The sequence below is a fragment of the Grammomys surdaster genome, unplaced genomic scaffold, assembly GCF_004785775.1.
Source record: "Grammomys surdaster isolate TR1022 unplaced genomic scaffold, NIH_TR_1.0 147, whole genome shotgun sequence".
Classification (NCBI taxonomy): Eukaryota; Metazoa; Chordata; class Mammalia; order Rodentia; family Muridae; genus Grammomys; species Grammomys surdaster.
In genome coordinates, this window is record NW_021604605.1 from 1,946,037 (window position 1) to 1,963,942 (window position 17,906).

At 39.4% G+C, this 17,906-nt stretch overlaps 1 protein-coding gene across 2 annotated transcripts in view; it reads left to right on the forward strand.

Annotated features, from left to right (window-relative positions):
- Hs6st2 (heparan sulfate 6-O-sulfotransferase 2) overlaps positions 1-17,906 on the forward strand; it is a 273,301-nt gene that overhangs the window by 219,746 nt on the left and 35,649 nt on the right. The window contains exon 3 of one of the 2 annotated variants that reach the window (XM_028764989.1): positions 14,233-14,319. The exons of the other annotated variant lie outside the window; for it this stretch is intronic. Within the exon in view, the coding sequence (XP_028620822.1) occupies positions 14,233-14,319 (87 nt within the window). The remainder of the gene's footprint in view (positions 1-14,232; positions 14,320-17,906) is intronic. 2 annotated transcript variants of the gene reach the window in all.

Consider the following 17,906-nt stretch of genomic DNA (forward strand, 5'->3'; position numbering starts at 1 on the left):
AATTACCTGGAAGGAGCCCTGAAAATGTGGACACCATCAGTATCCCTGCAATCCTCATACTGCCATTATAGGTGACACCTTTGAGAGAAACAGCATGCATTAGATATAGTATAGGCTCTGATGGGTTGCTGAAGATCTGTTCTGAGATTTTATCACGTTGCCTACATCTACTCTTCATTTGCCAAGCAACTCTGAGCACAAGTCTCCTTCCAACAGTCTGGAATGAAGCTAGCATCTTTCACAAGTATAAATTTACCCAAGTCTAATGAATGCTTCTTACTTACTAATGAGTTACTCCTTTTGACTCCATAGACAGACAGAGCCAAATACATAATGCCAGAATTCCCTAAGTGAATTATTGAACTTGTGACAACCAGGGCAGGAATGAATAATAGCCTCAGCATATTTAATCCAGGAGCAATTAAAGGGCTGAAGAATTAATTAATGTGGGTTTTAATTTGTTAAAGTCTAGAAGGGGGAGCCCCTTTGTTTGCTCTGGAGCACTTTTATGTATGCTCTTTGATTACAGATAAGTATGCTTCCAGAGAAAGATAACTTTCCTTACACTCTTCCTCAGTTACCTATGGATCAAAGAAAAGTGGGATCTGAGACTGCACAGTATATCAAATTGTTGGGTTTGCAGCTCAGGCACTGAGCCACTACCTTGCTATGAGGAATAGCTTTTGGGGGAATTGATAGGAGGCATAGATAGAGAATTTCAGATTATCGAAACAGATGGTAAAAAAAAAAAAAGGAGAGAGAATAGATACCATCATTGGATAAGAGAATAACATTCCAGGATCCCTGAAGAAAGAATTGGAAAGAAGACCAAAAGGGAATCATGAGCGTGTTTGTAGCTTTCAACTGAGTCTATCTGGCCCCCTACCTGTTGAACACAGAAAATACAGGCATACATTTTGGAGCAGGATCCAGACAGTTGAGTCTACCAAGAAATGTCTCAAACCCACCAATATAAAAACAATAGCCAAACTGACACAATTCTTCCTGCTGTTCAATGTGCAGATTGTTTATGTTCCAATTTATACTTTTACAGAGACCAGAGTTTTTCACTGTCTTCACTAGGATATGATTAGATTATCAATAAGGATGTGCCCCTACCACATTAACTTAGCAGAGTTGCCACTGCCATCTTTTTTATGTGATATCCCCAGTGGCTAGCTAAAGTTTCCCAAATGGAAATTAGACTCATTCAACTTCACTTTTTAAATAGTCTCTGTGTAGATAATTAACCGATAGATAGGTAGGTAGGTAGATAAGTAAGTAGGTAGGTAGATAGATAGATACATACATACATACATATATACATACATACATACATGTAGATAGGTAGATAGATATAGAGAGATGAAAGAGGGAAGTGGGAAGGATACTGTCTTTCAGTCCTGTAAAATAAGGGTTGCTCACACACACACACATACACACAAATATATAAAGTTTGATTTTTCTTACAAAGTAGCATTTTTTTAAATCACAAGTTGACAGTGCCATTAACCACCATGTTTCCATTTTATTCCTGGTTGCTAGGAAACTCACAGATAACTCCAACCTACAATTTCTTTAATTCAAGTAGATCAAGGTTTTGTGGATTAGGCTTTCTCCCTTTTAAAGTCTTTTTGTTGACTTTGTTTTCCCCATCTTATAATTCTACTTCCAGGGAAAGTCCCTCAATTTGAAGATAAGTGGTATGTTAGAAATGACAAATTATTGATCCATTCTAGTCTGAGAGCATATTACATAAGCTTGTATTTTCCCTGCCCTGTGCGACTAGCTTGGGCCTATTGTTCTTGTTATAAACTTTGTTTCTGTTAGCCAAATTTTTTATGCTATAGGCAATGTTCATCTTTACTTATTCTTTCTTTCCCCCTAAATATCAGTAAAAAAAATGGAGGGATCATTGAGCAGCATGCATAAGAAAATTTCTACGTAACCAGAATTTTTCTGCACTCAAATTGCTGAGCTGTATCACTAACTTTTAGAATCATTTTATACAGTATCTCCTTTGACTTTCAGTTTGTCATCCTTACTTTACAAAATTGAAATTGGACTCTGATTCCAGGAGCCATATTGACTCAGAAACCAAGCATCTGTATTTTATCCAGAAACAAAATTCAGATGAGTTAATACCCATGTCTGCAAACCATATGTACCCCATAGTGTGTGGTCTTCCATAGACCACTGATAGCTTAACTCTGGAATTATGTGTGTTGCAACAAAAGTGCCTTCACTAGGTCTTACTTGACTTTTGACATCTTGACAAGCATGCAATAAAGGAAGCATCCACTTAATTGAAACAAAACTCCTATAAGAACCTATTGAGGATAAGTAAAGCAATAGCTTATAAAGGGAAAAGTTTTAGAAACGATGTAACAGCAAAGCTTTCTGCATATAAAATGGTTATTCCATTCCTCTAGGGTTTCCCCTTAGTGTCTCTAGGACTCTAGAATATTAACACTAAATTGTTCTCCCACAAGCCCTAGATAAGCTGAGTATATGAATGCTAACTTTAATAAAGTATTACGGAAAACAGAAAGAAAAGATAATTGGCATTAGAAGAGGCCACAAAATACATAATTATAAGAGTACTGATAGGACCTTGTGGACATTAGACAGCTATGCTACATTTTAACATCTCTGGCCCTTAAACAATTGTTATTAATTGCATCTATCTATCTATCTATCTATCTGTCTGTCTGTCTGTCTGTCTGTCTATCTATCTATCTATCATCTATCTATCTATCTATCTATCTATCTTCTATCTATGTGCATGTACATGTATGTGCATAACACAACATTCATATGGACCTCAGAGAACATCTTGCAGGAATCAATTCTCTCTTTTCTATCATGTGACTCCTGGGGATAGAACTCTGGTTGTGTCAGGCTTGAGGACAAATATCTTAAATGATTAAGCTATCTCCCTATCCATGCAATAGACTTTAAAAGCTCGTTTTGCATATCCCCAAGCTACAAAGAATTGTTTACATTCATTTCAAGCAACTGGTTGGATACTTTCCTCCTACATTTAGGTTTCTCTGAATTAAGTACCATCTTGTCTCCCTTAAAATCCCAACTCTGTTTTTTTTTTCTAGCTAGAATCCTCTGTTCTGCCTCCAGGGCCCTCTTCTTGGAGAGCTATCTGGAAGACTTATCTACTTCCTGGGACCTGATGATCACAGACATCCTTGAGCCCAAGTAAAAGTTGAATTCTTTACAGCTTAAGTTATCTGTCTACCTCACATATAGAATCCTTTCAAGCTTATCTGAGAGGTGTTTAGGCTCATGTTCTGTTGAAGGGGGAGTCTAGAGATGACTTGACATTTTATGGTATCCTTTCGTGGATAATCTTAGTAACAGCAAAGACAGCCATTTTCTTAACTTTGATGACTTCCAGGAAGAAAGCTTGTCCTTCCCGTACTTGCATCTGCTGGTAGCATTTGAGCCAGCCCTGAGGACATTCACTGAAAGGGCCTTTTTTGTTCTTTCCTTCTCTTTGTTTTGTAGACTTTCTCAGTAGAAAGGTGCTTCTGCTTTTCATGCCTTGCCTCTCTGTTCCTGCATTCCCACTGATGCTCAACACGCTTATTAAAGTTCTTGCTATCAATTGGTGGAGACCTGCTTTGTTGAGTTTTACACTGGTATTTAAATAAGAAGTTGATTGTCTAGTGACTGGTGAGAAGTATAGAACTACTATTTTCAAAGCCAAGAACCAATATTACAAAGATGTCCCCAGGCCTTCCCAAGTGATAAGACAAGTGGATAGTGGCATCAAGTGGATTTGAATTCGGAGACTACCAGAGTCAAGCTTTGTTTTAGAATTTTGAAACCAAGATCAGGGCAGTAAGGCTTATTTCTGATTTTGCATATACTAGAGATATCAAATAAACAAGTAAAATAGTCAAAAGTCTAGTTTATTTTTATAGGTTTATTTTTAAGCTATAACTATATTTATATAAGTCTTAGTACCTTTTGTTTATTCTATAACAGTTTCTTGTTTTATTGACCTTTGTTGCAATAAATAAGGCCAGACTGAAAAAAGAAACACATCCGAAGCCTATAATTATGAATTTGGCTGGTGTATGATATTCTTCCTTCACTGTATTGCAGGTCATCCTTGCCAGGAATTGATAAAGAACAGGTTGGATGTGATCAAGAGTTTTTCACTACCAAATGCTCTTGGTGTGATAAAGGACAGGATGATGACTAATGAGGTAGCACAACTAATCAGACAGGTCAACTAGGAAAAAGTAACATACAGCGGTTGGCATCCTTGGACATAAAACAGTCTCGTAATCAGCAAATGAGTCTCTTATGATTGGAATTCTCCTGCTCTCAGATTCAGTTTCTTCTTTGGCTTTCGCAAGCACACAAATCTCATATCTGGTCTGTCCTTAATCATCTTCCTTGGCAATTCCTTCCTCACTCTGCACTCCATATATTCCCTCTGTGCAGTCTCTTAAGTCTCTGTGGGTTTGAACTCTACAGACTCCCAGATTTGAGAAGACCAGTCTTCCGCTGAGATCCCTGTGTCTTGCTAAATTCTGTATTCATATATCCAATTGGCAAATCAACATTTTGCTCTGTGGTCCCTTGGGCATGCAAAAGTTTAACAAAACTGGATATATTATGTCCCTCCATGTACATATTCCTATTTCTGAGCACAAAGCCACCCACCCTTATTATCTTGGCAGATGGAGCCACAGTTAGTTTGTGTTGCATCATCTTTGGTTCCAAGCCACCTTGCCTTGCTTTGCACTTCATGGAGATTATGGGCCTATTTTCATGTGCCAGCCAAATTCTATCATTACGTTCATGTTTTATCCTTAGATAGTTCTCTTGGATACATCCCATCTCCTCTCTGGGCTTTACTTTCTTTTCTCTAAAGATTCTTCCAAGTTTCATATTTCTATGAGCCTTTTTCTTGTCTGAGGGTAGATTGTAGTCAATAGATTCTTAATCTTTGGCTCAGCTAAATGTCTTGGTTTTGACTAGACTGGCTGTTTATGAAGAGGCATCTATTGTTATGAATTATATGATGTAGTATCTAAAAGTGATTATGAAGTGATATAGAACAGCATGTTACTTTCATGAATTGGTGAGCTTTTAATTATATATGAACTTAACTTGTATACTTACAGTAATGCTATTCCTAACTGTAACAAAGCAGAAAGATGCTATTAAAATTGGAGCATGATTTATAGGAACTTTCTTCTTTTACTACCTCAGAAAACATTTTCAGCCTGAAGTGGTTATTTCACTTGATTTCTATGGTTCCTAATGGTCTTTTTAGTCTTGGATGCATTTATTTGACCCTCAAGATACCAGTTAAGATGGCAAGAAGTAGATACTTGCACTTCAAATATTGGCTTTTAATGCCAACATTAGCTAAAAAGATTAGTGTCTGACTTCCCATTGTCAAGATCAGAAGTCTTAGATCTTAACAAAAATGTCTTGTTGATGTTGTTTGTTCAAATTTTCCAGAGAGTACAGAAATAGAATATGATCCAAGTTCTGCCTGTTTCCAGGGCCCAGATTTCCCTCACAAACCCAGGATTGCTTCCAATTGGGTAATATTGTGCTCTGAAGTTGCTGACACACTCTGATTTTTATTGTATTTGAGTTTCCTATATGTGAGCTCCAGGACTCAGGAAACAGTACTGAAATAGACTATCACTCTTTTGGGCATGCAGTGTGATCTGACATAAGTCATTTGAACAACAAAAAAGGCCATGCGACTCTATTAACAAACTTCTAATGTAATATGTGTTAGTCAGCCAAATCAGTTCAACAAATGCATGCTAGCAGCCAATTTTTCAGGTATGTTTGCCAGTAAGCCAGTATTGAAAACTTCCTATGCACTAAATATTATGAGCCTTTATGAATACATTTGAACAGTTCTGAAAAATACCAACGTAAGATTATATTTATTAGAAAGTAAAAACAATCAATGATAACCCAATAGGGAAGTGTTCCTCACTCCACAAAGACTTTTGGCTTATTTTATTCTGCTATATAAAATAAAAATCCTGTCAAGTAAATAGACTTCTCTTTTTTCTTCTTGTGTTAATTCCTGTTGTACTATTAGGCTGCTTCAGCTTTTCCTAAAAAGTTCACTGAGACTCTGGCCCACTCTGGGAACGCCCTAATAAAGAACATTCACAAACAAGACTCTACTTGTGAATTTTTAATTATGCCAGATCGTTTTCAGTAAATAGAACTGCAGGCTCAATTAATGCTTGTCAGATCCAATTCTTGTTTTACCTGCTATTGAGCTCCACTCTGTGGTGTTTGCAGTAATTGCCACTTCCTCAGGAAAGAGGAGTTTCTTCAGAGATGCTGTAGGAAGCCCTTTACATCTTCTACTCTCCTGCCCTTCATAGAACGGCAGGAACTGTATTGTCTGGAAACTGGGGACAGTGAATATCGCTGATTGTTCTCTTGATCTTTACTGCCTTGAGCAGCAGTGGTTCTCAAGATGCAGATCATGGGCAGACAACATTAGCATTTGCTGAGAATATGTTAGAATTGTAAATTCTCAGGTCCTTAATTTGCTCCCAGAGAGCTTGTCCCTATGAGCAACTGTGGTTTTATTATTGAAGGATGATATCCCTCAACCACTCAAAATGGTACCTTATGGTGCAGTTAGCAAGCCAAAATACAGAAACAAGGTAGAAAAGGGAAACAGAAGCACAGAGGAAAGTCAGAGATCTTAGTTTAGACTCTAATATTTGGTTAGTCCTTGGACAAAACAAAAGATATGAACTGGAAAGGAAGCTTGTGTTAAATGATTAATTTTTTCCATCACCCAGGGCCCTTCCTACACCAAGATGGCAGAATTATGGGAGGGACTGTATAATGGGTTTCTATTCAGGATTGACAAAGTTATTTCTACACAACTCTATACCTAGCTAACTTTGTCAACTGTAAGTGATCTATCTGAACTAGGGGATAGGGACAAACTAGCAGGAGAGACATAATGAAGAAAGCTATTGGAGTGTACAAGTATCAAGGCTTGCACTTTCCCTCATCAACCTTAGCATTGACCTTTATACAACTAAATCAACCATCATGGCCTCTTTGACTTGGATCTCTGGTCTACAGATCTTTGCAAAACCCATGCAATACTCACGACCTGAGAAGGAACTAAACATTCTGTCAAAGGATTGTCACCAGAAATACTTGCTTCTTAATCATAAGGATCACAGACCCATTGGGTCTCACTTCTTATCTTGTGGCTTAGGTCACCCCTTTGGAGCTGTGATTAGCTTCTTAGACTGCCTTTCTTCTGGGATTCCAGTGCCATCTCTTTACAAGTCTGCCAGAAATTGTCCATCCAGCTTGATATGTGCCAAGCCAAATCCTTCCTTGTCTTTTATAAACTATACTTCCTCTAAACTAATTTCTTTCACCTGGAGAGCAGATTTGTTTCCCAGTCATCTGGTTTCTGAACATTCTCTGCAGCTGTTTTTAGAGTTTATTTTCATTCCTCTAATGTAGTCAATCTTCAATTTCTGCTACATTTTCTTTTTCTATTCTGGGCATAGTTTCGTGCTTTCCACCTTTCTAATGACCATGCCCGTCCAAGAACATTTCATATTTCAGGTCTTACTTACTCAAAGCCATGTAATGTCAGAACTTTGATTTTTGTTCAACCTCCCATCTTGATGAAGAAACACCAGAGCTTGATGTGAATGCAGCAATAGTACAATACCACTTATAACTGTTTTGCAAAGTTCCACTGGCCTTTGATACTCTGAAAGCAAGGTCTACACTCTTTCACAGTATGTAAGGGATCAGCCAGCTTAAACGAAACCATTATATAATACAAAATCTGATAATCTAATTTTCTGCGGACCCAGTGAGACATTAAGGGATGTGACTACCACTCTCTTGGCAAAACAAAACAAAACAAAACAAAACAAAACAAAACAAAACAAAACAAAACGCCACCCAGCATGTGCCAATAGGTGAAGAGAGCAAAGTACCAACAATAATCAGTGAGCTTATTGCTGCAGCCCCTGGTGCCTTGTGGTGGGCTGATAGAGTGGAGAGTTAATGGCAGGGGATAGGGCAAGACAATGTATGTGCCTGGCCTGACTTGTCTGGAAGCTTTGAAATTACAGAGCAGCTGTGAGCTTCTCTGTGAATGGTTTACCTGATTGGTTTAATATCCTCTGCTTTACACACGACAATCCTAAAACATCAAGAAGTTAGATGTCTCACTGGCAGCCGGGATTAGAACTCAAGACTCCTGCACAACTGCTTTGCACTTAGGAGTTGTTCCTGAGTGACTATACTTATTCTATGAGACATATCAATAAAGATGAGGCTTTTTCTTCTCCAGTTGCTATCCATGCATAAGTCAAGGGAAACCAGGCAGAGAAATAATGTGCATCTTAGAGAACTGACCTTCCTCTGCTTGATGAGGGACAGAAATAGAGATAATGTGTACAACAGACTCAAATTCATCCACTTCAGGTAGAAGGAAGAGAAATGAAAAAGTGTGTGGGGGGGCTTCAAAGAGGAAAAAAACCCACTCAGGATACAACAAGGCAGGGAAATGAAATACAGATGCTTCATCCTCTTTCATTAAAGGAGTCGATATTTGAAGAGCGTTCTTACTCAGTCACAGAACAAGGGCAAGCTACTTCAAAACTGGAGGCATCTTGGAGAAGAGAAAGGCAGGCCCTCACCAGGAGGTAGTTGGGATTTAAAAGCCTCCCTAAGGATTTCCACTTGGTAGATGGATTGTTGAGGGGACTCAAACATCTGTTTGGGAAGCACGTTGGATGAGTGTGTATCCATGCTAGTGGCTGGTTTAAGTACACTTCCCAATCGTGGGAGCTTCCTGGAGCCTAGATTCTTTGCTAAGAGCACAGAATAGCTAACCCTTCCCCCAAAGAGAGACTTGGAACAAGCCCTCAACATCTCTTTTATCACTTACAAGAACATGCATTGAAAATCATTAAAAAGCTATATGATTGCAACAGGCTTTAGTGCTATTATTTTAATAGTACTGTCCCATCATCCAAGCATGTTTGCTTTAAACATTTTTTCAAAACTCTCCTGTGTTTGCGATATACAGTAAGTAGACTCCAGTTCTCCTGGACTATTTGCGAGGCATGGAAAAACATGTGACATGTATGTCACCATTTCTTTTTCTAACATTGATGCCAGACATTTTAATCTTTGATGGTAATCTTCCCCTTTGTGCCCAAATGCAGGACATTTATTCATTCAAGATATTTTTATGTGCTTGCTTTGCCTGTTTTCTGTTGTAATAATCAAATTCATGAGCATGGAATAGTTTATCATGGTTGTAAAGGCATTGAAGATCGAGATGGGACAGTTTGATGCTCATTGTCTGAAACCAAAATGACAACCACATTCACTCCTGCTGGAGTTTTCTCAGAGAGGTAATTAGGAGGGGTCATTCAATCATATCTGAAGTCCTCCTGCTGCTCCACAACACGGCAGAAGATCAAAGGACATGCGAGAGTAGCAAGCAGGTATGGGCTGAAGAGAGCAGATGTACTGTGGAGTGTTAGACTCCCTTGAGAGCAACCTACTCTTGGAATTAAATAACCCATTCATAAAAGCTCTGGCCCTATGTTCCAAATGTTCCTGTTAAATGCTTCACACCTACCAATACTGTTAATTTGGAGACCAACCCTTGACATGGCTTTTCCCCAGGACAAAGGGTGTTTAAACCATAACAAGCACTGACTGACTTAAAAGTTAAAGCAATAAACTATAAGCAGCACTATGGAACCATATGGTCAGTGCTCAGAAATGATATGGTGACAGTAGTCTGCAATTGATCATGCCTGCCTCCTGAAATGCAATTTTCAAGTTCTTAGGACTCTGGAAATTCATTTTTACAATTTCAGTAACCCCAGAAACAAAGTGCTTTTCTTAGACCTGGGCCTGTTTCCAAAAAAGAGCTTATGATATATTATGAGCAGTACAGATTTCTGCATGCCCATCAAAAAATGGGCTAAGTCACTCAGGCATGTAGTTTGGTAGAGGATATAACCTGCATATATAAGGTTCTAGCTTCAATCCCAAATAGCAGTTAAAAAAAAAGTGAAGTATGTTTTAGTGGTTACTAAGTTCTTTGCTCATAATTATTCCTCTGGCAACAGGAAAACAAACAAACAGCAGGAATGGGTCTTGTTGTCATTTTGGTTTCTGACAATGGATATCAAATTGTCCTACCAGGAACCCTTTAAGAATGCTACAGACTTGGGTCCCTCACAGTTTTTCTACTTAGATGGAATGTGCATACAAGTTTCTTTCCTACCCTTGTAGCCTTTAGAGTGTGTATGGAGCCTGTAGAAAGGAAAGCCTTCCTGATATTAGTTGTTAGTGAGGACAGCCCATCAGGCAGTCAGAGGAAGGCTGGCCTGCATTTACTTTTCTTATTGAAAACTCACCTGGAATTGGTTTCACAAGCCTTTGATGGGGCCCTGAGACAAGCCAGAATCTTATCTCAGAAGAAGATATGACTCAGGTAGGGCTCAAGAAGGTTGGACCCTGACCTTCTGGGATCTCAACCATAGCTCTCAAGATTACAATTTAAAGAGATGAAGGTGGAGAGAGCTGACAAGTGCTGTAGAACCAGATGGATCAAACAAGTGACAACTGAGCATGTCTGTTTCAGATGCATAGGTTAGGAACTAGGTCAAATTCAGCTCAGTTCCTCCCAATTCTCATATGTCACAAATTATCATCCATATACCTTAGAAGCAAGAAGCCATTCCTGTCAATCCCTGGGATTGTTCTGGATGTTTCAGGGACCTGAATTCTTGGAAGCATCTTAATCTTTGGGCCTTTGACCTGTGTCTTTCCAGATCTTTGAGGCTCCCAGTAGTCTGCTGCAGCAGTGTTTTTTCTTTATCTCTTATGAGGCACTGTGGGAAAATTCAAGGCCCTCATAATTACTGCTTTCATTCTTTGTGTTTCAAGGTTTGAGATTTACAGCATCTTGTCCAAGTTTATCTACCCAGCCTAGATTTCAGAGCAAAGGAACGATGGCTTCTTTTTGCCAATATTTGGCTGACCTGTCTGTACAACTCTCCTTAGGAGATCTACAAAATTGCCCTCCTAGGATCCAAGCTTGCCAGTAGTTCCTCTTGTCCACTCCCCCTTCTGATACATTTCCTACTGGGAACCCATCTGTTATTTGCACGGAATACACATTTGGAGACATTTGAGTACTTTCACCTCTGGCCTTGGTGCCATATCTTCTCTGTGTGATTTATTCTTAAAAATGTTTGTGTTTCCATTCCCCTCAGATTTGCACTTCTGGGATTTGGTCTGGGAGGTGGAGTGGGGTTGGATCATTTCCATCATTAAAAGGCTCCTGCCCCAAGATTTTCACCTCCGGAGAAGCAGTTAACAATAAGGCTGCCCTTGCAGGCTGCCATTTTCCCCTGATATCTGGCTTTTGATGTCATGGAGGTGGGGATTTAACAGTGAGAATGGGTTGTTTTATTCAAAAGTACAGGGATGCCTAAACTTCTGGGCACACAATCTGAGCCTGTAGTGTAACTCAGGGTTATTTAGAAGATCTCTGGTTTTAGAGTGCTTCCAAGCAAATTTCCCACTGCCTACTATGTGAGTGAAGGATTGGAAGACGCCCAGTGCCCAGGAATGTAGAAGTGAGATGGTTTGGATCTACTTGCATTTCCTCCCTTTGAATGAGGGCCCCTTGTAACCCATCCTGCCCTCAGATTTGATTCAAAGCTGAGAACCATCCTAAACTTTTGATCCTCCCGCTTCCACCTAAGTGCTGGATTACAGACGTACACAACCACATGGTTTTGGCTCTACGCCCTGGGGATCCAACCAAGAGATTCATCCATGCTAGACAAGCATTTTACCAACTGAGCTATAGCTCCAGGTTCTACTTGTGCTTTGTAACTGGAAGCGTATTGCATCCTTTGCATCAGACTTCATGCAACTTTTGAAAACAATAATTTTGAATGCTTTTGAATGGGAACTAGCTTCCTTTCCTCCTCCCTCCCTCTCATCTCTCTCCCCCCTCCTTCCTTCTTTCCTTCCTTCTGCTATCTATTACCATATAAAGTAATAGGTATCCTTAAGATATTTTCATATATACTTCTGATTGCTCTTTTTGACCCAGAATCTTTTGTCCAGATTTGAATTGTGGCAACCAATTTCTGACCTTGGTTCTTGACAGAGAGAGTGAGTGGTATTCATCCCTGAACTGCCTAAGGAGTTCTTTCACAAGAAGTCATATCAGCTCCTCAGTCTCCAATAGCAGGTAGCCCAGGCTGCTGAGTCAGTGAACAGCACAGTCGAGGGTGTTCCCAGTACTTCATTGTTTAGAATATCCACACTTAACTGCAGAGCCACATACCAAGCAGCTGAATCAGAGTCCACCTGCATAGCTCCCATTTTACAGGGCTGTTTTTGGCCCTTGTGGACACTCAGTTCAAATGGCTGTAGCTTTTGGTAATATCTACTTCTCCTAATTAGTGTTTGTCTGTACCTATGCATCTCTATTACCTTTGCAATCACCCCTCATTATTTCTTGTTCCAATCATACCCTGGTGCCCATTTGAAGCCAGTGACAGTAGAACAGAACGTCATTTATGATACCCTCCCAGCCTTCACATAAATGCCGCTACACAGAGACATTTTCAAGTGCTTTAAAGATTCATATGAATCTAGAAAGTTCTTTGACACTCTCTTAGACACTATAGTCTACCCTCAGAAGGTCCTGAACTCTTGAACAAATTGGGTCAGCGGGTAAAAGCAATTGCTGACTAGACCCAGCAACTTCAGTTTGAACCTGGAACCTTTGGCTGAAGGAGAAACAACTGAAAGTTGTTTCCTGACTTCCATATGCACACCATAAGGCACATCAGCACATCCCCCCACAAACATCACACACACACACACACACACACACACACACAATAATAATAATAATAATAATAATAATAATAATAATACATTTCAAATTTACCAGGAAAGGTCCCGGGATGATGAGATGGCCCAGAGCACTTGCTGCCATGCCTAATGAAGTAAGGGCCTCCCTTGGATCCCATATAGTAAAAGGAGAGATCTGACTCCTACAAGTTGTCCTGTGACCTCTATGCACATACTATAGCACATGTGCATATACACTTGAGTGTACACACACAATAAATAGATCAACGTAAAAACAAAAATAACTTCCATTATATACCTTGAACAAGACAGGAAGCTTTTACCTTCACTATATATGAAGTTATGCTGACGTAGATTTTAGTAACAGAAAAAAAAATCTGATGAAATTAGGATAAAGAATTCCTCACACCAAGTAGAGAGGAAGACATTGAGTTGGTTTCCATGGAAATCTGAAGATGAAGTGAAGTATTAATTTCAAGGCAAAGCAGCTGAATTGAAGACAATGGTAAAATAGTTTGATAAAGGAAATAGAATAAAGTAATCAGGGAGACTCCAATCAATTATGCCTCTTTGTTTACCTCGAGGTGATTCATTTGCCTTCATTTATTAACCTGATGAGATTAAGCAGACCCTTCCTTGTGATTTATTTAGTAATTGTTTCCAAGGTTTGACATAAGCTGTGGAGTTATTGAAGGTGGAAATTTAAATTCAATTACTCATGAAGCAAGTGGTGCTTCTCTGGCAAGAGAATCTCAATTTGTGGCCTTCCCATGCAACATTATGAGTGAAAATTATAAATTCATCTAATGATACTATCTCCCGAAGACATTCTGAAGTCTGTGGGATATGGTATCCATATCCTTTATTGAAAGTCAGCAGCTTTAGAACTGAACTTATGGTGCAGACATTCCAATGGCTGGAAATGTAAGAGTCTTTGGTTTTGATTTGTGTTGAAAAAGAAACTATTCCCTTTTGACTAAGTATTTTATACCATTTTTTTCCCACTGGAACCTTCTTGGGAGCTTGGGTTATAGTGCTACAATTAATAAAATCTAACAGGTCAAACTTTGACTCTCTAAAGGGCAGTTGTTTTATTTGATCTTGACTAATAGTTCTCACTGTCTTTGACATTGAAGGACATCACTGGATAAAAACATGCTGGGGTGGGGGAAGAGGGGAAAGAGGGAAAGGAAGGGAGAGGAAGGGAAAGGGGTCTTGAAAATTGTTAAATGAAATGACTAATTGCTTTTTGTCTCTGTGTTCTTTGTATGTATTTTTGTTTGGTGGGCATAGTAAGGATAGATGGGGTTCTTCAAACTTCAACTCAGGTGCCAACTCTGCATCCTCCACAAAGCCCCGGAGCACATCGAAGAGTGGGAAGTAAGTGAAAAGCGCTGTTGTGCATCTCACAGAGTTATCACAAAGCCATGTGCCTTCACTTTTTCATTCATCCTTAACCATTCAGCAAATATGTGTGCGATGCTTTTTGTGCGCTTGACAGTGGGAATTGAAAGAACAGTATCTATGTAGGTGATACTGGTACAAGGATGAGGGAGGGAGAAGAAAAGTCAGGAGATGATTTTGCAAAAGATGATAAGAACATATATCTGCAAAGGCAACACTGGTCCATCCCTTTATGCTTTGTGCAATGCATGGAAATCTGTGTTTTGAGATTTGGGGTTGAATTAGACCAATCTGGAAAACCAGTTCATAAATGTCCTCATTTAAATACATTTTCATTGTATCACTGACTACATGATGTGGTATTCTTTTCACAAAAACTAGCATGTGCATTCTATGTCGTTTGTTGCATTGCCAAAAACTTGCATTGATTAGATATTTGTGGTAGTAGATTTATGTCTTTAAGATGGTTCCAGAAGACAGCCTTAGCTAATCTCTCATCTTGGAGAGAGTACATGGTATTCTGTGGTGTGTCCTCATAGAGATGACATACCTTCAGTTAGGCGGTTCCCTCTCCAAGTAGCTGCAGCCATTTTGCGAACAGCTCAGCTTTTTTTTTTCTCATAGACTCTCTTTCCCAAGGATGTTGGGCTTTGTGCTGGCCTGCATCTAGAAGCTCTCATTGAGTAATAAGATATGCCACGACAAGAGCGAGGCTTTGCAATGAAAGGTGGATTTGTAATGGTCATATATTATATATATTCAGCACTGGACACTAAATACTTCACTTGGAATATGATCTTCTATTCAATTCCCAATGTAAAAGATCTATTGTCTGCAGTTTTCTTTTTACCTCCTGAATAACATTTCCCTTTTACATATTAAGTCGATCACAGCCTATCCATGAAAATATGAAAAGTGGTGGGAAGAATATGAGACTAATTCTCTGAACATTTAGAATTCATTTCAGTTATTTATCACCAAGCACTATGGTCAAAATGCTGTATAAATTATGGAGGAATGGAACGATATACACTTTTCCAAACAGCTGAAGGTTTCCAAATTAGTCCCACTCCATTGTTACCACACGCTCTCAGTTCACAATGAAGCGCTGGAGAGTTGCTTCAACTCCAGGCCTGTAGAAATGATAAGACCCCTGTCTGGGCACAGTCCCTGTCACACACATACCTGTCACACTGATGATTTCACAGTGCAATTTCTATTCATTAGACCCTGATACGTAATCACGGATATTAGTGATTTGCTGATGCACTTTAAAAAGGAGCATTGCTTTGTTTCTTTGGACGTTGCAGGTGCCCAATCTTTTATCTATTAATTGAGGATGCTCTGTGTATCACGTAAGGAGCAGCTGGTGTAATATAAGTGAAGCCGATGTAGAGAATGTGTGCTGAATACTGTACCCAAGTTGTTCACAACAGGAGGGCATACCCAAGTAGATAGCTATGATCTTCTATCATAGCTACTATGTTTGGATCTATCCTAAGCTTCTGGCATTTCTGCATTCTGAGATACATGTCTTTTATTTGTCCTACACAGTATCTTACAGAGAAAACAGTTTCTTTTTAGCGTCTCACCAACATGGCTAGTTATTAGTATTAAATTAGAATGTCGTTGGATTCTTTCTTCATGGTTGTGCTGGTTAGATTCCTTTGTATTGCTTATTTCCCATTTTTTTTTTGGAGCAGTAGAATTTTTTTTCTTAGTCTGTCACTGCATATTTCCTCTGCCTTAGGCTATCTTTGGCCTCAGAAACAGTGCTGGTGTTCTATGACTGTGATAAGACACTTGGGGGCCTTCTTCACACCTATTAGAATACTGTCTATCAAAGTTTAGGCATTATGCTCTGAGGATCGGAGAAAGGTGTTCTATATACTTCCTGCTGAGTTGTCGTTGCAATTCCTTGGCTGCAGGGTGTATAGTTGTAGCTACAGGCAGCATTGAAGATGCCATTCTGCTAGGTTTTCTGGCATTATTTGATCTAATGGCAGTAAGATATGTAGTCATAGAGTAGTTTTTTTTCTTTAATTCCTCTGTGCTATTTTTGAGGCTAGATATAGGCTGCAAGAGACAAAGAGTGTCTGTCTCTGAAAAGAAGTCAGCTGTTCCATTTTCTGAAGAAATATAAAATGCAAAAGTCAGGCTGTTTCAAGTTCGCCTCATGGCAAAAATTAATAACCTATATGTATTGCTTTTGTGCTTATGTGCCAGCCTATGTATGGTTCATATGGCACAGTTTTTCCTCATTAATCCTTGCCCATATGAAACTCACAAAGTAGACACTATTATTATTATTTCTACTTTACAAGTAAAACACGATTCAAAAGATAATAACATATTTAATTTAGATCTATGCCATCTTTGACTCAAGTCCTAGAAGTATATATATATATATATATATATATATATATATATATATATATATATGAATGAAATGGGGAGAGAGACAGACAATCTACTTTGTATCTCTGTGCTATATCTGGGACGCCATAGGTAATAAATAAAACATCCAACAAGGACCAAGGAGCTCACAATCTTGGTAAAGAAAACTGAGAATGGCAATGTGCTCCTTAAGTGATGCAGTGAAATACTCACAGGCTGTGACTAGAGTTGCCCCTGACCAATGCAGTTATTGGGGTGCAGAGGTCTAATCATGTGGGGATACTGGTGAAATAAATTCTAAAGCCTTTAATGTTATCAATATTCATCTCTCAAGTAACAAGGATAGGTCAAGTAGAGAAAATGCAACTTGCAGGGCTGGTCAGGTGGCTCAGTGGGTAGAGCACTTTCTCTGCAAACATAAGGACCTGTGTTCAAATTCTCTTTTCCAGCACAGAGTATGGTAAGCATATGCCTATAACTCTAATGTTAGGGGACTAAAGCAAGTGAGTTCCAGGAGCTTGCTAGCTAGCCAAACCCACTGAAACTGAAAAGGTGACCTTCAGGTTCCGTTTCAAGGAAAGAAGGCAGAGAATGTTAAAGACCCATTACACCTTCCTCTTGCCGTCATGTGTGTTTGTATGGAGACATGCTTATCTGCATACACACATACATATACCACTCACCCACTTGCCCACCCTCCATCTTTCCACTGAGAAAATACATACTGGACAGACGGGTAGGTCAGAGAAGCAGGAGTTGTAGAGTAGGTCAGTGCTAAAACTGCGTGAACAATTACTCCTTCTGACTTTCCACCTATTTAGAGCCCACTGAGGTCCAGTGAAGCATAGGCAGTGTGGCGCACAGGAAACCTCCAGCTTGGAAGTTGTGTCAGTTCTGCTTGCTCTGTTGCATTGCCCAGATCTGAAGCTGGGCAGGCAACCTTCTGTTTCAGAGAGGAACAGATGGAGTGGGATATATCTGAGCAGCAGAGCCAGATCACCCTGGCAATGACTTCCAGCGAGGAACAAGCAGTTTCTTCAGTGTTGACAGTGAGTCAGATTGACAAGACAGAGACAGAAATCAGAACAGAACCATAGCGTTTAGGCCAAACACTGTAACTTTTCCAGGTGCTGCTGACCCATGACCAACCAGGCCAGGCCACAGCA